The sequence below is a fragment of the Oncorhynchus tshawytscha genome, linkage group LG05 (assembly GCF_018296145.1).
Source record: "Oncorhynchus tshawytscha isolate Ot180627B linkage group LG05, Otsh_v2.0, whole genome shotgun sequence".
NCBI classification, from domain to species: Eukaryota; Metazoa; Chordata; class Actinopteri; order Salmoniformes; family Salmonidae; genus Oncorhynchus; species Oncorhynchus tshawytscha.
Window position 1 is genome coordinate 16,477,768 of NC_056433.1, and position 25,387 is coordinate 16,503,154.

Below are 25,387 nucleotides of genomic sequence, written 5' to 3' on the forward strand. Positions count from 1 at the left end.
TAGTCTCTTCTTCCATATGTTTGGGGAGTCTCCCACATGCCTTTTGGCGAACACCGAACATGTTTGCTTATTTTTTCTTTAAGCAATGGCTTTTCTCTGGCAACTCTTCCGTAAAGCGCAGCTCTGTGGAGTGTACAGCTTAAAGTGGTCCTATAGACAGATACTCCAATCTCCGCTGTGGATTTTTGCAGCTCCTTCAGGGTTATCTTTGGTCTCTTTGTTGCCTCTCTGATTAATGCCCTCCTTGCCTGGTCCTTGAGTTTTGGTGGGCGGCCCTCTCTTGGCAGGTTTGTTGTGGTGCCATATTCTTTCCATTTTGAAGTTGATGCAAAGAGTCAATATTTGCAGTGTTGACCCTTCTTTTTCAAGACCTGCAATCTGCCCTGGCATTCTGTAAATTAACTTTTGGGCCATATCCTGACTGATGGCAGCCCATTCTTGCAAAATCAATGCTTGGAGTTTGTCAAAATTTGTGGGTTTTTGTTTGTCCACCCGCCTCTTGAGGATTGACCACAATTTCTCAATGGGATTAAGGTCTGGGGAGTTTCCTGGCCATGGACCCAAAATATCAATGTTTTGTTTCGCGAGCCACTTAGTTATCACTTTTGCCTTATGGCAAGGTGCTCCATCATGCTGGAAAAGGCATTGTTCGTCACCAAACTGTTCCTGGATGGTTGGGAGAAGTTGCTCTTGGAGGATGTGTTGGTACCATTCTTTATTCATGGCTGTGTTCTTAGTCAAAATTGTGAGTGAGCCCACTCCCTTGGCTGAGAAGCAACCCCACACATGAATGGTCTCAGGATGCTTTACTGTTGGCATGACACAGGACTGATGGTAGCGCTCACCTTGTCTTCTCCGGACAAGCTTTTTTCCGGATGCCCCAAACAATCGGAAAGGGGATTCATCAGAGAAAATGACTTTACCCCAGTTCTCAGCAGTCCAATCCCTGTACCTTTTGCAGAATATCAGTTTGTCCCTGATGTTTTTCCTGGATAGAAGAGGGTTCTTTGCTGCCCTTCTTGACACCAGGACATCCTCCAAAAGTCTTCGCCTCACTGTGCGTGCACATGCATTCACAACTGCCTGCTGCCATTCCTGAGCAAGCTCTGTACTGGTGGTGCCCCGATCCCGCAGCTGAATCAACTTTAGGAGACGGTCCTGGCGCTTGCTGGACTTTCTTGGGTGCCCTGAAGCCTTCTTCACAACAATTGCACCGCTCTCCTTGAAGTTCTTGATGATCCGATAAATGGTTGTTTTAGGGGCAATTTTACTGGCAGCAATATCCTTGCCTGTGAAGCCCTTTTTGTGCAAAGCAATGATGACGGCACGTGTTTCCTTGTGGGTAACCATGCCTGACAGAGGAAGAACAATGATTCCAAGCACCACCCTCCTTTTGAAGCTTCCAGTCTGTTATTCGAACTCAATCAGCATGACAGAGTGATCTCCAGCCATGTCCTCGTCAACACTCACACCTGTGTTAACGAGAGAATCACTGATATGATGTTAGCTGGTCCTTTTGTGGCAGCGCTGAAATGCAGTGGAAATGTTTTGGGGGGGATTCAGTTCATTTGCATGGCAAAGAGGGATTTTGCAATTAATTGCAATTCATCTGATCACTCTTCATAACATTCTGGAGTATATGCAAATTGCCATCATACAAACTGAGGCAGCAGACTTTGAAAATTTAAATTTGTGTCACTCTCAAAACTTTTGGCCACGACTGTATGTCCATTACATGAAATCCAAATAAAAATCTATTTAAATTACAGGTTGTAATGCAACAAAATAGGAAAAACTCCAAGGGGGAGGAATACTTTTACAAGGCGCTGTATCCGTCTCCATCACACATTATTTTGTCTCTTCTCTCAGTGTCTGCCCCACACTAACCTAATGTAGCAAGCCAAAAGAAACACACAGACCGGATAAGTAGGAGCGCAATGGACTATGGTCATTTTAGTTCATGACCATATTTTCTGGACTAAACTATGTAGAATATTGGCCTGTTGGAAACTGCAACTCCCTACTACATCGCACTGTTTGGGCTTGATCTGATTTACCTCAAGAGAAACTGCGCAATGTGTGCATTGAGTTAACAAAATGCAATTCAAATAATTGAACCGACATTGGTCAATTAGTTGTTTAAAAAACTAAAATGTTGGTTAATGCTCAGCTCTGGTCAAAGGTAGTGCACTATAAAGGGGATAGGGTGTAACTTGGGATACACTGTTGCTCTACATTGGTGGTGGATGAGGTGAAGTTTCAGTACTATGCAAAGCTCTTTGAGCGTCTGGAAAATGCTAATCCAGTAAATGATGAATATGTTTATAAATGTATTACACACAGTGACACAGGGAGAAATGACTGTGGAGATGTGGGGTTTTATTCTGCCCACCAATGCTGCAGTTATTACAAAACGATCTTGTCGCTGCAGAACAAAAACGATCAAATGCAAAATGACCAGAGTGATTTACATACATTTACTGAGAACTCACAGCACTTTTCTCTCCACAAATTGGCACACAATTACAGTCGGAGGAGAGATACTGTATAGCATCTGAGTATCTGCTTGCTGTTCTTCTTGACTGTTTTCTGAACATTTCTCTTTCTCAGACCTTCAAACTAAAGGCTGCAACGCTAATTACATTTCCCATTCTCCTGTTCAATTTGCATATTAAATTTGACTCGCTTTTCTTCTGTATCATTGGAGATGCCTGCATTTTCATCTACACTCATGTGGCTCAGAGACATGGAGAGACTGTGTTGCTCCATCTCTCTAAGCTTAAGATCAAATTATGCATCAACTATATTGGGTGGGAGGTGGACGAGTCAGCAGAAGTTAGTTTGATGTATTTGGAAGAAACAGGGGAAGTAGTCGTGCATATACAGTCATTGAGAAATGTGTCTTAAAGTTAACCACTGACTGTGCAGAAAATGCGTTATTGAGTTGTCTCATAGGACTGGGATGACCCGGTCTATCTCCATGTGAGAGAAAGTCAGTTGACAAAAGGCCCCTTAACGGCAGGTAGACTAACGCTTCCGGAGGAAGACCTGATTGGTCAAAATGTGTTGCAGCATTCGACCTGTTTTAATATAGTAGGATAATCTGCTCCTACCTGTATATATTTTTGTGACTAGTTCACTAAAGTGTCTCTGTAGGTATGGTGTCCGTTCTGGACCTGATGCAGGGAGGCTTCCCCTCCAGAGCGCCATTCCATGAGCTCTACAACATGTACAAGCAGTACATGCCTGCCAAGCTGACTCGCCTGGACCCAAGACTCTTCTGCAAGGTCAGAGCCCCATGGACCACAGACACACACACTGGCCCTGCTCTGGGCTCATCTTCTTTTCACTGTACCATCCAATACACCACAAAGCCAGTTTGTCATGTTCATATGACATGTATTGACAATGAAATGTTTGTTTGTGCTGCAGGCTTTATTCAAAGCGCTGGGACTCAACGAGAATGATTACAAGTTTGGGCTGACCAGAGTGTTCTTCAGACCTGGGAAGGTGATAACTTCATGAAATATATCTCTGTTATGCTCTGTTGCTCTGCACTGGCTCTCAGCATTACAATGTTCCCCTGACTGAATGGACTTCAAAGGAATCCGCATTTGGCTGCGAGCGAGGGGAGCTCTGCAGGGGAAAGGGATTTAGATAATAAACCATGTCGAGCTAACACATGGGGTATTCATTAATGTAACAGATAAGTTATTCAATTTGTTAAATGTGCGGTTTGGAGCCCTATTGTAAAAATGTCTGTTGTGGCTTAATTGGACTCAGTCAGAGGTGATCGCTGTGTGGGGCAGGTGTAACTTTGATTTTGTAGCTGAGTAGTTTTGTGCTTATGAATAAATGAATATACTACCCTCTGTTGACCACGACAAGACAGGTACTTTGCTGCTGTTATTGTAATCTCCGTTTTCACCTTCCCTGAGGGAACATCAGCATACTGATGGCTATTTTAGTGTCTATGGCTGCTCTATGTTCTCTCTCTCTCTTCATCCTTCTCTCTCATTCCTCCACTCTTCTCTCACCTCTCTCTCACCTCTCTCCTCATTCTCCTCTCTCTCCTCATTCTCCTCTCTCTCATCTCTCTCCTCATTCTCCTCTCTCACCTTTCTCTCTCATCTCTCCCTCATTCTCCTCTCTCTCATCTCTCTCCTCATTCTCCTCTCAACTCTCTCCCGATTCTCCTCTCTCACCTCTCTCTCATCTCTCCCTCATTCTCCTCTCTCTCATCTCTAATCTCTCTCCTCATTCTCCTCTCCCTCATTCTCCTCTCTCTCATCTCTCTCCTCATTCTCATCTCTCTCATCTCTCTCCTCATTCTCCTCTCTCACCTCTCTCTCAACTCTCTCCCGATTCTCCTCTCTCACCTCTCTCCTCATTCTCCTCTCTCACCTCTCTCTCTCATCTCTCCCTCATTCTCCTCTCTCTCATCTCTCATCTCTCTCCTCATTCTCCTCTCCCTCATTCTCCTCTCTCTCATCTCTCTCCCTCATTCTCCTCTCTCTCATCTCTCTCCTCATTCTCCTCTCTCACCTCTCTCTCAACTCTCTCCCGATTCTCCTCTCTCACCTCTCTCTCTCCCTCATTCACCTCTCTCTCATCTCTCCCTCATTCACCTCTCTCTCATCTCTCCCTCATTCACCTCACTCTCATCTTTCCCGCATTCACCTCTCTCTCATCTCTCCCTCATTCACCTCTCTCTCATCTCTCCCTCATTCACCTCTCTCTCATCTCTCCCTCATTCACCTCTCTCTCATCTCTCCCTCATTCACCTCTCTCTCATCTCTCCCCATTCTCCTCTCTCACCTCTCTCTCCTCATTCTCCTCTCTCACCTCTCTCTCCTCATTCTCCTCTCTCACCTCTATCTCCTCATTCTCCTCTCTCACCTCTCTCTCAACTCTCTCCTCTCTCACCTCTTTTTCTCTCTCCCCATTCTCCTCTCTCACCTCTCTCTCTCATCTCTCCTCATTCTCCTCATTCTCCTCTCTCTCTCCTCTCTCTCCCCATTCTCCTCTCTCTCATCTCTCTCTCTCTCATCTCTCTCCCCATTCTCCTCTCTCTCTCTCTCTCATCTCTCTCCCCATTCTCCTCTCCCCATTCTCCTCTCTCTCTCTCTTCTCTCTCTCTCATCTCTCTCCCCATTCTCCTCTCTCTCTCATCTCTCTCCCCATTCTCCTCTCTCTCATCTCTCTCCCCATTCTCCTCTCTCACCTCTCTCTTTCATCTCTCTCCCCATTCTCCTCTCTCACCTCTCTCTCTCATCTCTCCTCATTCTCCTCTCTCACCTCTCTCTCTCTCTCATCTCTCCTCATTCTCCTCTCTCACCTCTCTCTCCCCATTCTCCTCTCTCTCATCTCTCTCTCTCTCATCTCTCTCCCCATTCTCCTCTCTCTCTCTCATCTCTCTCCCCATTCTCCTCTCCCCATTCTCCTCTCTCTCTCTCTCTCTCTCTCTCTCTCATCTCTCTCCCCATTCTCCTCTCTCTCTCATCTCTCTCCCCATTCTCCTCTCTCTCTCTCTCTCTCTCTCCCCATTCTCCTCTCTCACCTCTCTCTCTCATCTCTCCTCATTCTCCTCTCTCATCTCTCTCTCATCTCTCTCTCACCTCTCTCTCTCTCTCTCATCTCTCTCCCTCCTTCTCTCTCTCTCTCTCTCTCCCCATTCTCTCTCTCTCATCTCTCATCTCTCTCCCCATTCTCCTCTCTCTCATCTCTCTCCCCATTCTCCTCTCCCCATTCTCCTCTCTCTCTCTCTTCTCTCTCTCTCATCTCTCTCCCCATTCTCCTCTCTCTCTCATCTCTCTCCCCATTCTCCTCTCTCTCTCATCTCTCTCCCCATTCTCCTCTCTCTCTCATCTCTCTCCCCATTCTCCTCTCTCTCTCTCTCTCTCCCCATTCTCCTCTCTCTCATCTCTCTCCCCATTCTCCTCTCTCTCTCATCTCTCTCCCCATTCTCCTCTATCCATTCCTGTATCTCATCTCTCTATCCTTCTCTCTCCATCCCTCTCTCATTCCTCCATTCATCCATTCTACTTTCTTCATCCTTCTCTTTGGCCCATCTCCTCATTATTTCCTCTCATTTCTCCATCAATCTCTCATCCCTTCTTTCTCCATCCATCCTCCCCTCAGTTTAAGGAGTTTGATCAGATCATGAAGTCGGACCCAGACCACCTGGCGGAGCTGGTGAAGAAGGTCAACCAGTGGCTCATCTGCAGCCGCTGGAAGAAGGTCCAGTGGTGTTCCCTCTCTGTCATCAAACGTGAGTAACATCCTGCTACCTTCCACATCATTATACACCAGGGCCCGTATTCACAAAGCGTCTGAGTAGGATTGCTGATCTAGTGTCAGTTTTCCCATTTAGGTCATAATTAATCAATTATATAGACGGGGGGACCTGATCCTAGATCAGCACTCCTACCCTGAGATTCTTTGTGAACACGAGCCCTGTCATGTTCTAGAAGACAAATAGTTTAAAGTGATGGCACTAATTGCTCCGATCCAATTCTGATCATAAAACGCTAACTAACTGGCTCTGGCCATCTGTTTTGTGTGGAGATATCCTCTGATATATTCAGACTGCCTCATTAAACTCTGAAAACAGTCATTGTGGACCTCTTCATCCTGGACCAAGATTTTGCTTTTTCCTCCATTACTCTAGTGTGCTGCGTGCCCTGTTGGCAGACAGTTCACCTCAGCCTGTTACCCTCCAGATATGATCTATTACCTGCCCAGTATACACCTCCAATCTTAGAGGGCTGTGTCCCTAATGGTATCCTATTCCCGACATAGTGCACTCCTTTCACTATGCACTTTTGAAGTAGTGCACTGTAATAGGAAATATGGTGCCATTTGGGTCACAGTCACTCACTGAGGCAACATTTCCATACCGTCTGCTCTCTCTGTGTGAATTACCACCACGGCTGTGGAGTTACTGTGCCAGTCCCTGCAAGTCTGTGAGTGTCTGGGCTGTCAGTCTCATTGTCTCTTGGTCTCTCTCTCTCCCACAGTGAGGAATAAGATGCTCTACCGTGCCAGTGCCTGCATCAAGATGCAGAAGACGGTGCGCATGTGGCTGTGCAGGAGGAAGCACAAGCCGCGGTAGGTGTCCTCTTATCCCTCCTCTCCCTCCCTCCCTTCCTTCTCGTTATACAGCACTTTCACAGCTCAGCGGTGCCAGGCTGCTTAGCACATCATGGCTGCATCGCCACGGAGACAGTCTCATTGGTACCGGCTGGTATAACGCATGACTCTGTCTTATTACCTCTGTAAAGCTCCAGGAGATCTGTAGTGATAAACAACAGAGCCTTGTGGGCAGTGGGAGGGGGGTACCATGTGTCTCTGTAATGTTTCAAGTTTAAACCCAAGTGTATGTGTGTGTGTGTGTGTGTGCATGTGTGTGCGTGTGTGTGTGTGTGTATGTGCGTGTGTGCGTGTGTGTGTGTGCGCGTGTGTGTGTGTGTGCATGTGTGTGTGTGCATGTGTGTGTGCGTGTGTGTGTGTGTGCGCGTGTGCGTGCGTTGGGGTACAGGATCGATGGGCTGGTGAAGGTGCGTAACCTGAAGAACAGGATGGATAAGTTCAACGAGGTGATCGCCGGCCTGAAGGAGGGGAAGCAGGAGATGAGCATGCAGATTCAGGGGCTGGAAGATGCCATCAACACATCCATGCTCAAAATCAAGGTGTGAGAATACTGCCAGCCTTCCGTTCTGCAACCTCTCCTAGTTCTATGCTCCTAAGTCAAACTTCTATACAATCCCTCCCTTTTTTTACTCTTGCCTGACTTCTATGAGTAGAAAAAGTAATATTTTGTCAAGATAGTTTGGTGAAACACTTTATTTCATTATTTCTCCACGTTCAACATTGTTTTCTGAATATCAATACGCCAGCATGTGTATAGAATCAAAGTGTATGACATGGGCGGTGACATGTCGTGTTCTCTTCTCCCCTCCATATTTAATAATTCATTAGTTCTCCAAATTCAACATTGTTTTCTGAATGTCAATACGCCAGTGTGTGTGTAGAATCCGATCAATGTCAGACACGAGATGTGTCCCTTGTGGCGCCCTATTATAGTGCACTTCTTTTGATGGGCCCTGGCTAAAAGTAGTGCATTATATGGGGAATAGGGTGTTGTTTGAGACACATATTATGTCTTTGACATTGAGAGGATTCTACACGCACACTGACGTATTGACATTCAGAAAACAATGTTGAATTTATCCCAGGGTGAAATATTTGGTGATGGTTGATGGAGGGAATCTTTATCTAATAGGAGGCTTCAGCCAGCCAGATGGTGTGTAATTATGGCTGGTTTAGTCAAACTATGGATTTTGGGTAACCTCTGGGGTACTAAGCCTTTTAAATGAGGGTCGCTTTGACTCCCTTGAGTTAGTTTTCAAATTTTCTCTCAAGATTCAGGGTTTGTCATTTATTTTCCAAACCTGATGATGTTTTGGCTGTGGTACTATATATCTGGATCTGGCCCTCTCTCTCTACCCGATGGCATCGTGGCTTATTTGGAAGCTAGGAGATATTTTTAATCGTTGTGGATGACGGCTGGATTTAATAGGGTTATGTTCTGCATTTTGAGATGATATGCATCTTGTCTCGGAGCGCCGTGTATATTACCTTTTGCATTTTTGCAAAAGAGTAGCGGAGACTGGAGAGTAGCGGGCCTTTAGAGAGAGTTGAGTAGCGGGCCTTTAGAGAGCGGAGAGTAGCGGGCCTTTAGAGAGCGGAGAGTAGCGGGCCTTTAGAGAGCGGAGAGTAGCGGGCCTTTAGAGAGCGGAGAGTAGCGGGCCTTTAGAGAGCGGAGAGGAGCGGGCCTTTAGAGAGCGGAGAGTAGCGGGCCTTTAGAGAGCGGAGAGGAGCGGGCCTTTAGAGAGCGGAGAGGAGCGGGCCTTTAGAGAGCGGAGAGGAGCGGGCCTTTAGAGAGCGGAGAGTAGCGGGCCTTTAGAGAGCGGAGAGTAGCGGGCCTTTAGAGAGCGGAGAGTAGCGGGCCTTTAGAGAGCGGAGAGTAGCGGGCCTTTAGAGAGCGGAGAGTAGCGGGCCTTTAGAGAGCGGAGAGTAGCGGGCCTTTAGAGAGCGGAGAGTAGCGGGCCTTTAGAGAGCGGAGAGTTTAGAGAGCGGGCCTTTAGAGAGCGGAGAGTAGCGGGCCTTTAGAGAGCGGAGAGTAGCGGGCCTTTAGAGAGCGGAGAGTAGCGGGCCTTTAGAGAGCGGAGAGTAGCGGGCCTTTAGAGAGCGGAGAGTAGCGGAGAGAGCGGAGAGTAGCGGGCCTTTAGAGAGCGGAGAGGAGCGGGCCTTTAAGTTGGAACTAAGTGTGAGTTCAGAGTCAATGTGCTACATAAGAAACACTTGTCATATGCCATTTAGCAGACACTTTTATCCAAAGCGTCTTACAACAGTGAGTGCATACATTTTCTTATGGGTGTCCCCAGTGGAAATCGAACCAATGACCATAGCGTTGCAAAGCCATTCACTACCGACTAAGCCACACAAGCTACCGTTAAGTGCTTGCTAAGTGTGAGTTCAGAGTCTGATATGGTAGACAAAATGTAATTGAACGTCTTTTTGGGTTCTGAAAACAGATCGTGCATCTTGTCCTGGGGAGATGTTAGAACACATCAGACTCAGAATAAGGCATTCTGATAAAAGGTTAATTTGACCCCAGATGCATATGAATATTCATCAGCAGAAGAGTGTGTTGCTGTAACACATTTGCACATAACACATTTGCCTCTAATTCGATCCTATGGCACTGTCTGTGTGGAAGCTCTGTAGATGCCAGCAGTCACAAATGTAGGGTTCTGATTGGGATGAATGTGTGAGTGCTCAGGTTAGGAGACGGCAGCAAACAGAAATAGGAACTTCCTGGACCATCAAGACCAATATGGTGAGGCGGCGTGTGTCTTTATGTTCCAGGAAGGCATTTGTTTGTATTTCTGTTTGCTGCAAGTAGACACTTGCTGAATTCCAAACCAGTCCCTTCCCCTCGCACGGGTGCTGGCTCCAGAGTGAGGTGCTAGCCCAACGTATGTTTGCAGTTTGTGCAATTTCATACAAAAGAATGAAGAGGTGTGCCTAATTATATACAACATGCATTTGTTTGTGTTTGATTTAGGGGCTTGACACATATAACGAATTAAATGCAAAACAAAAGTGAAATAAATGAAGTGTTCGTCTTTGCTTAGTCTTTATTGAATGAATGAAGCCAGCCCTGCGTTTTGGCTGCATTCTTCTTTAAGGGATTCTACTCTCCTCTCCCCTCAGACCACAGCAATGACCCGCATTGACATGGACCATGAGTACCAGGCCCTGGTCACCAGGTCAGAGGAGCTGCTGACGGCCATGCAGAACAAGAAGAAGGAGGAGGAGGAGAAGGAGCGACTGAAGAAGATCCAGGAGGAGATGGCGAGAGAGAAGAAGAGGAGGGAGGAGGAGGAGCAGCGCCGCAAGCAGGACAAAGAGGACAGGCGTCTGTGAGTTGGGGAGATGAAGAGAGAGAGCCGAGGTGCTCCGACACATTAGTCATGCCTCGTGTCCTGACCCTCTTTTTATTGGTGTATGTAAAACCTGTAAGACCCAACCGATGGTCCATCACAAGTCACTAGCTCCTAATTTAATAATTTACACTTGTGGGAATTGACCTATATGGATAGGGCTAAATCTTCTTTTCTTTACTAAATAAATATGAAAAGCATATGCATAGCCATGGTAGCAAATGAAAGGGAACAGTTTAGAGATGATGGGGAAGTGATTAGACCAAAGGTTAGAACACAACGTTTCACCTGACACAAGACTGAATCCAAACATTAGGGTTTTATGTGCAGTTTACATTTACTGTGCTTTTCTCCACATTTGTTGATAAAGAAATCTGGAAATACTCTGGATGCATTCAGTAACATGTTAAGACTGTTCCTGGAAATTGCGGGGCAGTTTCAACATAAGACGAAAAATAATTACAACGGTTTAAGTGAGAGGACTAACTGGTGTGGCCACACACCTAGTGTACACAGTTCCTCAGCTATTTCAATGCACTCCTATGATTCAGTCTTCAACAGGTACTTATTGAGCTCTCCTAGCTGTGCCGTTGAGGAACTAGAGCAAGCACACTTGTAGTTGTTTAGTTTGGAGCACAACCCTGCATCCCCGCCATCACACAATTACTGTTGTGTATGCAATCCAAAAACAGTCCATTATAAAATTGCAATCTGGGTCAGGTAGGAAATAATTTGAAAGCTTGTTCTTTTGCCAATAGGACTAGCTAAATGATAAAGTGTTAGGCTTTCACTGGGCAATTCAGAGAAACAGATCATCATTTTGGTGCGCATAGAAAGGACTCATGAGTGGATTCAGGTCCGGCAAATTCTCTTCACAATAAATGAACAAGATCATTCTGTTCAGAACAACCCAGGATATGACGACATGTCATCTTGTAACTGCATCATAAATGTTGACACTGTATATGACATGGCTTTTATGATTTAGAAATGTGAAGTGCACATTTGGACTCACAGGTGTCTGGCTTGTATGACATCAAATCAGTATTTATTATAATCCTCAACGTCACATCTTTCAAATTACATCAAGTCATCTTAATTTACAGATTTTCCCTCACTCAGACAACAAGAAAATTGCCCAATTAAGGGGAGTGATGGGGGCAACTTGTTGTTGTGAGCTGTGCTCAAGTTCAGAATGGCTGTCAGTCAAAACCCATATAACACTGTGAGGCGCAGGGAGACCTCTAGCATGTCACTGTAGGGATGATTTATTTGGGCCAATGAATTGATGCGACTGTTTACTGCAGATCTGTAGCAGCATCCTAACTGGATGGATAGTTATTTATTGGGGCCGTTGGTTAAACTGGTTTTCCCTCAAGTCTGTAGTTGGATGGATAAAGTATTGATTGGCCTTGAGATGGAGGAGCGGCTGTACAGAGGAGCGGCTGTACAGTAGAAGCTCTTTCCATTACTTATGGTACAGTATTGATTAGGAAGTCCAAACTTTATACAGTATTGGTTAGGATCTTTATATCGCAGTGACACCAGACATTAATAGCCTTTCTTACTCTTCCTCAGGAAAGCGGAGATGGAGCAGAAGCGGAAACACGAAGAAGAGGAGCGGAAGCAGAGGGAGAAAGAGGAGAGGAAGCTTCAGGTTAGTGACAGTTTTCTTCTTCCACTGTTGGTTTCTCCTGGTCACTGTCTGCCGCAGGGCGGAAGGAGTTAACAATCTGGCTTTAGTACAATGCTCCACTTCCCCTGCTCTACTTCTCAATGTTCTCTGGCACGAGAGCTCAGTCAAACATCTGTGTTGTTCTTTCCCCACCACCGGCCTCTCCATCTCTTTCTCTCTCTCGCCATCTCTTCTCTCTCTGCCATCTCTTTATCTCTCGGTCTGTCTCTGTCTCGCTCCATCTCTCTCACTCTCACTGGCCGACCGACCATACTCCCAGTCACTCCAGTTCTGTGGAGATAAGACATCTGAGGGTAATATACTGTTTGTCTGGCTCCCTATGTTGTCCAATTGGAGAGGGAAAGCTCCGATAACCCCCAGAGATCTGACCCCAGGTCAGCTACAGGCGTTTAATGCTGAAAGCTGCTTCCTAAGATCAAAGTGTCTTGCCTTGTGCCCACCCTGAGCCCGGGGAAGGCTTGGTGCTTTTCAAACAGCCTTTTTACTCTTTAGATTCACCATCATATTGGGCTTCTGTGCACGCGTTGGTGTAAATATTCATGACATGCACTGCAGATGTTTGAGTTTTGGGAGGAAAAAAACGACATCAAACTTCCTCTAACTTCAGAGTGATGTTTTTTCTCCAATGTTCATATTAGTTTTTCTTATCCACAAATGCCTTCAAGGGAACTTTTCTTCCAAAATGAGTTTCGTAGGCTGTTCTCTGAACTCAATTTTTTTTAAAGTAAGATCTTCTTTTCAACACTGCCCCTGTTCCCTGACTCTGAGGTGTTAGTAGACTGCTTGTTCCCTAAATCTGAGGTGATAGTAGACTGCTTGTTCCTTAACTCTGAGGTGTTAGTAGACTGCTTGTTCCCTGACTCTGAGGTGTTAGTAGGCTGCTTGTTCCCTAACTCTGAGGTGTTAGTAGACTGCTTGTTCCTTAACTCTGAGGTGTTAGTAGACTGCTTGTTCCCTGACTCTGAGGTGTTAGTAGGCTGCTTGTTCCCTAACTCTGAGGTGTTAGTAGACTGCTTGTTCCCTAACTCTGAGGTGTTAGTAGACTGCTTGTTCCCTGACTCTGAGGTGTTAGTAGACTGCTTGTTCCCTGACTCTGAGGTGTTAGCAGACTGCTTGTTCCCTAACTCTGAGGTGTTATTAGTAGACTGCTTGTTCCCTAACTCTGAGGTGTTAGTAGACTGCTTGTTCCCTGACTCTGAGGTGTTAGCAGACTGCTTGTTCCCTGACTCTGAGGTGTTAGTAGACTGCTTTCTCAATTGAGCCACTGGATGGTGGCCAGCTCCAGCAGACTACGGCGAACGCTCGCTGAGTGACCCACAGGCAGAAGAAAGGCTCATTAGTACATGTGTAAGGTGTCTAATCAGGCCCTGTCTCACACAGTCTCCTTCTCCACATCTGTATGAGAGGCACGCACACACACACACAGAGAGACTGCTGTACGCAGATGACCTGGTGCTGCTGTCTCCCACTAAGGAGTGATTACAGCAGCAGCACTGGTTCTAACCGATCTGTGCTCTGACAGTTAACCTAAAGAAAATAAATGCATTGGGGCAAAAAAGTATTTAGTCAGCCACCAATTGTGCAAGTTCTCCCACTTAAAAAGATGAGAGAGGCCTGTAATTTTCATCATAGGTACACTTCAACTATGACAGACAAAATTAGAAAAATCCAGAAAATCACATTGTAGAATTTTTAATTAATTTATTTGAAAATTATGGTGGAAAATAAGTATTTGGACAATAACAAAAGTTGATCTCAATACTTTGTTACATACCCTTTGTTGGCAATGACAGAGGTCAAACGTTTTCTGTAAGTCTTCACAAGGTTTTCACACACTGTTGCTGGTATTTTGGCCCATTCCTCCATGCAGATCTCCTCTAGAGCAGTGATGTTTTGGGGCTGTTGCTGGGCAACACGGACTTTCAACTCCCTCCAAAGATTTTCTATGGGGTTGAGATCTGGAGACTGGCTAGGCCACTCCAGGACCTTGAAATGCTTCTTACGAAGCCACTCCTTTGTTGCTCGGGCGGTGTGTTTGGGATCGTTGTCATGCTTAAAGACCCAGGCACTTTTCATCTTCAATGCCCTTGCTGATGGAAGGAGGTTTTCACTCAAAATCTCACGATGCATGGCCCCATTCATTCTTTCCTTTACACGGATCAGTCATCCTGGTCCCTTTGCAGAAAAACAGCCCCAAAGCATGATGTTTCCACCCCCATGCTTCACAGTAGGTATGGTGTTCTTTGGGTGCAACTCAGCATTCTTTGTCCTCCAAACACGACGAGTTGAGTTTTTACCAAAAAGTTATATTTTGGTTTCATCTGACCATATGACATTCTCCCAATCTCCCAAACAGAAAGTACACATTGGCGGAATACCTGACCACTGTGACTGACACAAAATTAAGGAAAACTTTGACTATGTACAGACTCAGTGAGCATAGCCTTGCTATTGAGAAAGGCCGCCGTAGGCAGACCTGGCTCTCAGGAGAAGACAGACTATGTGCACGCTGCCCACAAAATTAGGTGGAAACTGAGCTGCACTTCCTAACCTCCTGCCCAATGTATGACTATATTAAAGATACATATTTCCCTCAGATTGCACAGACCCACAATGAATTCGAAAAACAAATTGAATTTTGATGAACTGGGTGAAATACCACTGGGTGAAATACCACAGTGTGGGTGGCACTGGGTGAAATACCACAGTATGGGTGGCACTGAGTGAAATACCAGTGTGGGTGGCACTGGGTGAAATACCACTGGGTGAAATACCACAGTGTGGGTGGCACTGGGTGAAATACCACAGTGTGGATGGCACTGGGTGAAATACCACAGTGTGGATGGCACTGGGTGAAATACCACAGTGTGGGTGGCACTGGGTGAAATACCACAGTGTGCTATCACAGCAGCAGGATTTGTGACCTGTTGCCACAAGAAAAGGGCAACCATTGTAAATACAACCCATATTTGTTTATTTATTTTCCCTTTTGTACTTTAACTATTTGCATATCATTACAACACTGTATATAGACCTAATATGTCATTTGAAATGTCTTTATTCTTTGGGAACTTGTATGGGTGTAATATTTACTGTTCACTTTGTTTATCCATTTCACTTGCTTTGGCAATGTAAACCATGCCAATAAAGACCCTTGAATTTAAATTGCGAGACCGACAAAGACCGACAGAGAGAGAATGTTGGGCTTAGAGAGAGAGCGGGGAACACAGAGAGACACACAGGTGCTTATATTTCTCCTATTCTTGTCCTTTGTGTTACTGTGGGTGACCCAAAGAAAGTGTGAGTGTGAGGAAGCTGTCAAAGGGACTGAAGAAGGTGCCAAACGGAGTATCACCCAATTTTCTGAACCTGGAGACACACCGAACCTGCAGGGATGGGCTGCTATTTTGAGAGCACTGGAAAATGTTAGGCCTATGTTATATCTCAATGCTTTTGATCTGACAGCTTTTCCCTGTTTCTGGTACCCTTCATGAGTCTGGCTGGGGCTGGGAAGAGAATGACTTATGAATGACTTATGAATGACTTATGAGTGGACATGGTGCAGGCAGGACAATCCAATCATATTACTGGGTCCGTCCAAACCCCCAGCTGCCCGGCATCCCTTATTACGGGGAGTAAAGAACCACTCACTTGGTGGTATTGGGATTGTCTGTGATGTACGGATTTGTGTGTGTGTGCATGCATGTGTGTGCATGCGCGTGTGCGCGTGCGCATATATTCAAACATGCCGTCTCTCTGCAGGCAGAGATGGATGTTCAGCTGGAGGCTGAGCGGGAGGAGGCGGCGGCGCGTCAGAACATCCTGGAGCAGGAGAGGCGCGACAGGGAGCTGGCCATGAGGATCGCCCAGAGCGAGGCTGAACTCATCCCAGAGGACACCCAGAATGACGCAGGCCTGCGCAGGTAATAGCTCACTAACATACCTCCATACACTGTCTCTACCCCTCTGATGTAAAGCAGAGATGGGGCTTGATGTAGATTTTGGAGAGACGGAAATATACAGTGCCTTGCGAAAGTATTCGGCCCCCTTGAACTTTGCGACCTTTTGCCACATTTCAGGCTTCAAACATAAAGATATAAAACTGTATTTTTTTGTGAAGAATCAACAACAAGTGGGACACAATCATGAAGTGGAATGACATTTATTGGATATTTCAAACTTTTTTAACAAATCAAAAACTGAAAAATTGGGCGTGCAAAATTATTCAGCCCCCTTAAGTTAATACTTTGTAGTGCCACCTTTTGCTGCGATTACAGCTGTAAGTCGCTTGGGGTTTGTCTCTATCAGTTTTGCACATCGAGAGACTGAAATTTTTTTCCCATTCCTCCTTGCAAAACAGCTCGAGCTCAGTGAGGTTGGATGGATGGAGCATTTGTGAACAGCAGTTTTCAGTTCTTTCCACAGATTCTCGATTGGATTCAGGTCTGGACTTTGACTTGGCCATTCTAACACCTGGATATGTTTATTTTTGAACCATTCCATTGTAGATTTTGCTTTATGTTTTGGATCATTGTCTTGTTGGAAGAAAAATCTCCGTCCCAGTCTCAGGTCTTTTGCAAACTCCATCAGGTTTTCTTCCAGAATGGTCCTGTATTTGGCTCCATCCATCTTCCCATCAATTTTAACCATCTTCCCTGTCCCTGCTGAAGAAAAGCAGGCCCAAACCATGATGCTGCCACCACCATGTTTGACAGTGGGGATGGTGTGTTCAGGGTGATGAGCTGTGTTGCTTTTACGCCAAACATAACGTTTTGCATTGTTGCCAAAAAGTTCAATTTTGGTTTCATCTGACCAGAGCACCTTCTTCCACATGTTTGGTGTGTCTCCCAGGTGGCTTGTGGCAAACTTTAAACTACACTTTTTATGGATATCTTTAAGAAATGGCTTTCTTCTTGCCACTCTTCCATAAAGGCCAGATTTGTGCAATATACGACTGATTGTTGTCCTATGGACAGAGTCTCCTACCTCAGCTGTAGATCTCTGCAGTTCATCCAGAGTGATCATGGGCCTCTTGCCTGCATCTCTGATCAGTCTTTTCCTTGTATGAGCTGAAAGTTTAGAGGGACGGCCAGGTCTTGGTAGATTTGCAGTGGTCTGATACTCCTTCCATTTCAATATTATCGCTTGCACAGTGCTCCTTGGGATGTTTAAAGCTTGGGAAATCTTTTTGTATCCAAATCCGGCTTTAAACTTCTTCACAACAGTATCTCGGACCTGCCTGGTGTGTTCCTTGATCTTCATGATGCTCTCTGCGCTTTTAACGGACCTCTGAGACTATCACAGTGCAGGTGCATTTATACGGAGACTTGATTACACACAGGTGGATTGTGTTTATCATCATTAGTCATTTAGGTCAACATTGGATCATTCAGAGATCCTCACTGAACTTCTGGAGAGAGTTTGCTGCACTGAAAGTAAAGGGGCTGAATAATTTTGCACGCCCAATTTTTCAGTTTTTGATTTGTTAAAAAAGTTTGAAATATCCAATCAATGTCGTTCCACTTCATGATTGTGTCCCACTTGTTGTTGATTCTTCACAAAAAAATACAGTTTTATATCTTTATGTTTGAAGCCTGAAATGTGGCAAAAGGTCGCAAAGTTCAAGGGGGCCGAATACTTTCGCAAGGCACTGTATCTTTAATCCCGCTTAACCAATCTCTTCTCTTCTTCTCTTCTCCCAGTAACGGCACCTCAGGTGGTCCATCCTCCCCAGAGAGAGCTACGTAAGACACCAAGATTCAACCCTTTAAGCTCCCCAGTCCAACCTAAACCTAACCACTGAACCATAACTGCACTGCATACTGTAGCAATCTTTTAAGTCAACCAACCAACCTTAACTCTATCAAGCAAGCACAGCCATTGATCGATGGATGATTGGATAATTCTGATATTTAAACAATCTCATAATTCAACCTCCGAATCAGAATCACCTTTATTTACATGTACAAGGAATTTGACCTCAGAATTAGGTTCTCAGACATGACTGAATCACTTTGAATGTCAATCATTTTCCTTTATTTTCTAATTAATGTCAGAGAGGAATGATCTATCCTTTAACCAATCAATGTAAGAGAGGAAAGGGAATGACCTTTTCTTCCAGTTCCTGATTGGCTCCTGTATTGTGTACAGTGTCAGAGCTCCTTGTAATCCTCACCATTCTCTTGTTGCAGTGAAGCTGGTGGATCTCAAAAACTCAAGAGCATGTCCATGTAGGTTACTTTTAAACACCTCCTTCACTATGTTTAAACACACCTTCAGCACTCTGGCACTTTATTTTATTCAGTAGTGGTACACATAGAATATCACACTTTATATCATTTTTGATGCATGCTTTTATTTGTATTTTTTTTAAATATTGAGGCTGAAAAGAATGCATTGTGGAAAAGCAACGGCTAAGCTGACTGCGCTGGCCATTATCTTGATATTACTAATCAATTCTGATGTACGCAGTAGCACCGAAACTAGCATCTGGTAACTAGACCTCAGCTCTCCACAGCCCCGAAACCGAACCAACTCACTAACATGTGTTTAATGAATGTGTCACATTATGAATCAGATACATTCTGCTGTGCACTCACCTGTATGACACTCTCTGAAGTGGTGTTTTGAAGGGTCCTAATGGATGTGTCACATTGTGAATCAGATACATTCTGCTGTTTACTCACCTGTATGACACTCTCTGAAGTGGTGTTTTGAAGGGTCCTAATGGATGTGTCACATTGTGAATCAGATACATTCTGCTGTTTACTCACCTGTATGACACTCTCTGAAGTGGTGTTTTGAAGGGTCCTAATGGATGTGTCACATTGTGAATCAGATACATTCTGCTGTGCACTCACCTGTATGACACTCTCTGAAGTGGTGTTTTGAAGGGTCCTAATGGATGTGTCACATTGTGAATCAGATACATTCTGCTGTGCACTCACCTGTATGACACTCTCTGAAGTGGTGTTTTGAAGGGTCCTAATGGATGTGTCACATTGTGAATCAGATACATTCTGCTGTTTACTCACCTGTATGACACTCTCTGAAGTGGTGTTTTGAAGGGTCCTAATGGATGTGTCACATTGTGAATCAGATACATTCTGCTGTGCACTCACCTGTATGACACTCTCTGAAGTGGTGTTTTGAAGGGTCCTAATGGATGTGTCACATTGTGAATCAGATACATTCTGCTGTGCACTCACCTGTATGACACTCTCTGAAGTGGTGTTTTGAGGCATGTGAGGGTCCTAATGGATGTGTCACATTGTGAATCAGATACATTCTGCTGTGCACTCACCTGTATGACACTCTCTGAAGTGGTGTTTTGAAGGGTCCTAATGGATGTGTCACATTGTGAATCAGATACATTCTGCTGTGCACTCACCTGTATGACACTCTCTGAAGTGGTGTTTTGAAGGGTCCTAATGGATGTGTCACATTGTGAATCAGATACATTCTGCTGTGCACTCACCTGTATGACACTCTCTGAAGTGGTGTTTTGAAGGGTCCTAATGGATGTGTCACATTGTGAATCAGATACATTCTGATGTGCACTCACCTGTATGACACTCTGAAGTGGTGTTTTGAAGGGTCCTAATGGATGTGTCACATTGTGAATCAGATACATTCTGATGTGCACTCACCTGTATGACACTCTCTGAAGTGGTGTTTTGAAGGGTCCTAATGGATGTGTCACATTGTGAATCAGATACATTCTGCTGTGCACTCACCTGTATGACACTCTGAAGTGGTGTTTTGAAGGGTCCTAATGGATTTGCCGTATGGTCCATTTCACTTTTTTTTTAAGCCCTTGATCAATTTCTCAGAAATGTGCTCTCTCGTCAGGTAATAAGAAATCACTATGAAGGACAATTCCAGAGGATCTAGGCAGAGTGTAGATATTAGAATGTGCACGTTGTCTCAGTGTGCATCACATTGAGAGTGTCCCAATCAGGAAGAGAAACTCTTGTAATTATGTAACATCTTCCTCCTCAGAACAGCAGGAAGGAGTTCTGGGCTGTTTTTACAGCCTCATGCTGAAAAGATCACACACACACTACACAGACACGATTACACACACACACACACACACACACGCTGACAGATCAGCCTCTGTGTGTCACGCCACCTGTAAAGCATAAGCGTTCTCTCTCTACACGTCGTCTTCCTCTGTGTGCCATCTTAGAACTGCAATCATTGTACACGTGTGACAGTTGGATGGTATTGAAAGTTCTCCGTGGTTCTAACTGTTATTGTGCTGGGCTCATCATGTCCTTTTAGGGAGGAAATGGCCAAGGAAATGTCTGAGCTTCTGTCTAGGTGGGTAGAGATCCTTACTTTAAGTTCCATGAATGACATCTCAAAAAATCTTCACAATCACTTTAAACTCAATGGATAGAAACGGCATGATCAACAGAAGTATATGATGTGTGAATAAATACTAATCGTCTTAATAGAGATTCATCGCCTTAATTAGGTGTAATTCTGCATAATTCCACACAATTAACCATTAATCATTGTTGAGAATTCCTACACAATGGGGGGCTCGCCACCATGCAAATTAATGATTGGTTTTCAAATCTTTTTAAGTTGTTAGATCTCAAACAATAATAGCTTTTATTTCAAATAGCGGTAAGTAAATAATGGCGAGACTCAGTCTACAACGGGTCCGTGTCATATGTTGGTTCTAACTATCATAGTTAGTCACACATATAAGTCAGCCCTGTCCTGATTCCTGGCCACTAGTATCACACTGTAGTAGAGCAGCTGTTCTTTACTGGATCCCTGTTAGCTGATGCCATGGGGCCAGCCTCGCGCCATCAGAATGACTGAATGAGTGACGTTTGACCCGGAGGCCACACCCAGTAGGCACTACTGTCACTTTGTTTGTGTACTAATTGGCTCAAGCCGCCTGCCTCTACTCCTCATAGCGACACATGGCCACCGGCCACAGGAAGTGGTGGCAGAAGGTTACCGGCCCTCTAGCCCTAGGTTAATGGAACAGCGTGCTTCAGGGGTCCCTGGAACAGCCACCAACTGCTCCAAGTGTGTCCCTGGAATAGCCACCAACTGTTCCAATTGCTCAGTCAGTCAATAGGATTATGGCGTGGATGGCCTCAGGTGGCCCAGGGTCCGCCCCCTAACTCCAGCCTCAGATCTAGAGAGTCAGTGTTCTAAAAGTGGCAAATCCCAGCCAGGACTTAATCAGCCCTGTCAGCAGTCAGCAGCACTGTGGTGGAGGTGACGGCAGAACAGACCAGCAACAAACAGCTAGAGAGAAGTACACATAGGACCAGTTTCCTGGAGAGAGGTTAAGTCTTTAATCTTTGTCTGGGAAACCCTCCCTTACAATGGCCGGTCCAAATAATGCAGCACTGGACCAGTTCCATGACCAACAAGCTGCCTCACGCTACAGAAACCTGCTCCTATGCACCGTTCCAGCTCCAGTTGGAACGGGTTTTGGGTTTTGAATAGGCTGTGTTACTGCTGTGGGGTTGTTGAATTTCTCTGGTACAGTGCAGCTGACCAACTCCACATTATCCCCCTTATCAGCCTGCTCCCAAATTATGACCTTTGAAAATCTCTTTCCTTGTGGATCGTGTCAATTTTGCTCTACTGTGGAGTAGGGTGAAATTTCCCCTAGACAGTGATCTTAAGTCAGTTTAGCGGTTTTCCCACTAATAGTTGCAGTTTGACGTTTATTGTCATGAATCTTGCCGTGGAGGCAGAACTGAGTCGTTTTTGCTAGATAGTCCAGCTGCAAAATCAAAATTGTCTTTATTGTCTAAAAACCGTACTTTTGTTATCCTAACTTAAAGTTAGTGTTAGGCATTAGGGTGTGCAGTGTGGTTAGGTTTAACGGCTTTGTGACGGTGCCAGCTAGTGATCACCTAGATCTGTACCCAGGGAAAACTTCACCCCGGAGCCGCCACTGTATACTGCTCTTGTTTTGGTTGTAACCCCACTGTCCTGGTTGTAACCCCACTGTCCTGGTTGTAACCCCACTGTGCTGGTTGTAACCCCACTGTGCTGGTTGTAACCCCACTGTGCTGGTTGTAACCCCACTGTGCTGATTGTAACCCCACTGTCCTATTTGTAACCCCACTGTGCTGGTTGTAACCCCACTGTCCTGGATGTGTCTGTGTTGCCAGAGGCCCACAGGTTCAGGCTACCAAAGCTGCTGCTGCTGGCACCAAGAAGTACGAGCTCAGCAAGTGGAAATACGCCGAGCTGAGGGACGCCATCAACACATCCTGTGGTAAGAAAGTCAGCCATGCCAAACTTGTGGTTTAAAATCATTAAGAAACTTGACTCTGACATTTTGCTGTGATATTGCTCTTAACGAACCTCATGTAATATTGAACTGTCAGTTCTCTGAGCCTGTTTTGCTTAGGGTTAAAAGTGAGCTATGATTTTACAGCTTTTACTTGCTCTATGTTTATTTATTAATACCCACCTTATTATTTGATCACTTCGTTTTACATGTTGATCAAATTCTTCTGTCATTTGGTAGAACAGTATGGTACCAGTGTTCAAACATAGTGCACTATGTAGGGAATAGGGTTTCATTTGGGACGTAGACTGATTGGCAGCTCCCCAAGCTCTGTGTCGTATGTGTCAAATATGCCCAACAATAGGTATCTGGGGCTGCAGACCCATCTGTATTGAAAGTAAAACATCTCAGTTTTCCTTCGAAACGATCAGGCATGCTGATGTTAAGTAGTATGCACATTGCAGGAAGACATTTTGACAGTGAAATGACTAATTTATCTGGAGGATAGGAAGCCATATTTGTGCACTCAACTTTAGCAAGGCACTTAGCAGGTATTAACCATCTAATTTCACACCATATTTCACTCTGGGACTTCAGCCAGTATGCTGATTGACAAGTTAAATGCATTTTAATCCTAGCAGCAATTGTTTTAGAATTTCATGAAGACATAGATTGACAATGAAACTCATAATGCTGTCTCGTCTTCTTTTATGACTTATAAATTGTTATTAAAGTAATGAAAATCTTCAAGTAGTATGTCTCAGACTTCTTTCTGTTGGTAGTCCTCCGTCCATCTGTCTGTTGGCAGTCCGCCCATCCGTCTGTCTGTTGTCCGCCCGTCTGTCTGTCTGTTGTCCGCCCGTCTGTCTGTTGGCAGTCCGTCTGTCTGTTAGCAGTCTGTCCGTCCGTCTGTCTGTCTGGGCAGTCTGCCCGTCTGTCTGTTGTCCACCCCGTCTGTCTGTTGGCAGTCCGGTCGGTCTGTTGGCAGTCTGTCTGTCTGTTGCAGTCCGTCTGTCTGTTGGCAGTCTGTCCAGTCCGTCTGTCTGTTGGCAGTCTGTCCGTCTGTCTGTTGGCAGTCCGCCCGTCAGTCCGTCTGTCTGTTGGCAGTCCGCCTGTCCGTCTGTTGGCAGTCCGGCAGTCCGTCCCAGTCCGTCCGTCTGTTGGCAGTCCGTCCCTCCGTCCGTCTGTTGGTCAGTCCCTCCATCCGTCTGTCTGTTGGCAGTCCCTCTGTCTGTTGGGCAGTCCGTCCATCCGTTGGCCGTCCGTCTGTTGGCAGTCCGTCCCTCCGTCCGTCTGTTGGCAGTCCCTCCGCCCGTCTGTTGGCAGTCAGTCCGTCTGTTGGCAGTCCCTCCATCCGTCCGTCTGTTGGCAGTCCCTCCGTCTGTTGGCAGTCCCTCCATCCATCCGTCCGTCTGTTGGCAGTCCCTCCGTCTGTTGGCATTCTGTCCATCCGTTGGCCGTCCGTCTGTTGGTAGTCCCTCCGTCCGTCTGTTGGAAGTCCGCCGTCCGTCTGTTGGCAGTTCCTCCATCCGTCCGTCCGTCTGTTGGCAGTCCCTCCGTCAATCCGTCTGTTGGCAGTCCCTCCGTCTGTTGGGCAGTCCCTCCATCCATCCGTCCGTCTGTTGGCAGTCCCTCCGTCTGTTGGCAATCTGTCCATCCGTTGGCCGTCCGTCTGTTGGTAGTCCCTCCGTCCGTCTGTTGGAAGTCCCGCCGTCCGTCTGTTGGCAGTTCCTCCATCCGTCCGTCTGTCTGTTGGCAGTCCGGCCGTCTGTCTGTTGGCAGTCCGGCCGTCTGTCTGTTGGCAGTCCGGCCGTCTGTCTGTTGGCAGTCCGGCCGTCTGTCTGTTGGCAGTCCGTCCGTCTGTCTGTTGGCAGGCCGGCCGTCCGTCTGTCTGTTGGCAGTCCGTCCGTCTGTTGGCAGTCTGTCTGTCTGCAGTCTGTCCGTCCGTCTGTCTGTTGGCAGTCCGCCCGTCCGTCTGTCTGTTGGCAGTCTGTCCGTCCGTCTGTCTGTTGGCAGTCTGTCCGTCCGTCTGTCTGTTGGCAGTCCGCCCGTCCGTCTGTCTGTTGGCAGTCCGCCCGCCCGTCTGTCTGTTGGCAGTCCGCCCATCCGTCTGTCTGTTGGCAGTCCGCCCAGTCCGTCTGTCTGTTGGCAGTCCGTCCGTCCGTCTCTGTCTGTTGGCAGTCTGTCCGTCCGTCTGTCTGTTGGCAGTCCGTCCGTCCCGTCTGTCTGTCTGTTGGCAGTCCGCCCGTGTTTGCCCGTCCGTCTGTCTGTTGGCAGTCCGCCCGCCCGTCCGTCTGTTGGCAGTCCGTACGTCTGTTGGCAGTCCGTACGTCTGTTGGCAGTCCGTACGTCTGTTGGCAGTCCGTACGTCGGTTGGCAGTCCGTCCGTCTGTCCGCTGGCAGTCCGTCTGTCTGTCTGTTTGCAGTCTGTCTGTCTGTCTGTTGGCAGTCCATCTGTCTGTTGGCAGTCCGTCTGTCTGTTGGCAGTCCGTCTGTCTGTTGGCAGTCTGACCGTCTGTCTGTTGGCAGTCTGACCGTCTGTCTGTTGGCAGTCTGACCGTCTGTCTGTTGGCAGTCTGACCGTCTGTCTGTTGGCAGTCCGACCGTCTGTCTGTTGGCAGTCCGTCCCCTCCGTCCGTCCGTCTGTTGGCAGTCCGTACGTCGGTTGGCATTCCGTCCGTCTGTCCGCTGGCAGTCCTTCTGTCTGTCTTTCCGCAGTCCGTCTGTCTGTTGGTAGTCCGTCTGTCTGTTGGCAGTCCGTCTGTCTGTTGGCAGTCCGTCCGTTGGCAGTCCGTCCGTCCGTCTGTCTGGCAGTCCGTCTGTCTGTTGGCAGTCCGTCTGTCTGTTGGCAGTCCGTCCGTCCGTCCGTCTGTTGGCAGTCCATCCCAGTCCGTCCGTCTG

At 46.3% G+C, this 25,387-nt stretch overlaps 1 protein-coding gene across 6 annotated transcripts in view; it reads left to right on the plus strand.

The window, feature by feature from the left end:
• LOC112250017 (unconventional myosin-VI) overlaps nt 1-25,387 on the plus strand; it is a 132,271-nt gene that overhangs the window by 95,826 nt on the left and 11,058 nt on the right. For 5 of the 6 annotated variants that reach the window (XR_006083357.1, XM_042321548.1, XM_042321549.1 and 2 more), the window contains 12 exons: nt 3,157-3,287; nt 3,433-3,510; nt 6,142-6,271; nt 7,020-7,110; nt 7,541-7,691; nt 10,282-10,490; nt 12,090-12,168; nt 15,970-16,130; nt 17,910-17,951; nt 18,399-18,437; nt 20,494-20,532; nt 22,365-22,471. Coding sequence is in view for 5 of the 6 variants with exons in the window: in XM_042321548.1 (XP_042177482.1) it covers nt 3,157-3,287; nt 3,433-3,510; nt 6,142-6,271; nt 7,020-7,110; nt 7,541-7,691; nt 10,282-10,490; nt 12,090-12,168; nt 15,970-16,130; nt 17,910-17,951; nt 18,399-18,437; nt 20,494-20,532; nt 22,365-22,471 (1,257 nt within the window). In the remaining variant the exon portion in view is untranslated. The remainder of the gene's footprint in view (nt 1-3,156; nt 3,288-3,432; nt 3,511-6,141; nt 6,272-7,019; nt 7,111-7,540; nt 7,692-10,281; nt 10,491-12,089; nt 12,169-15,969; nt 16,131-17,909; nt 17,952-18,398; nt 18,438-20,493; nt 20,533-22,364; nt 22,472-25,387) is intronic. The other variant, XM_042321552.1, reaches the window with a different exon arrangement.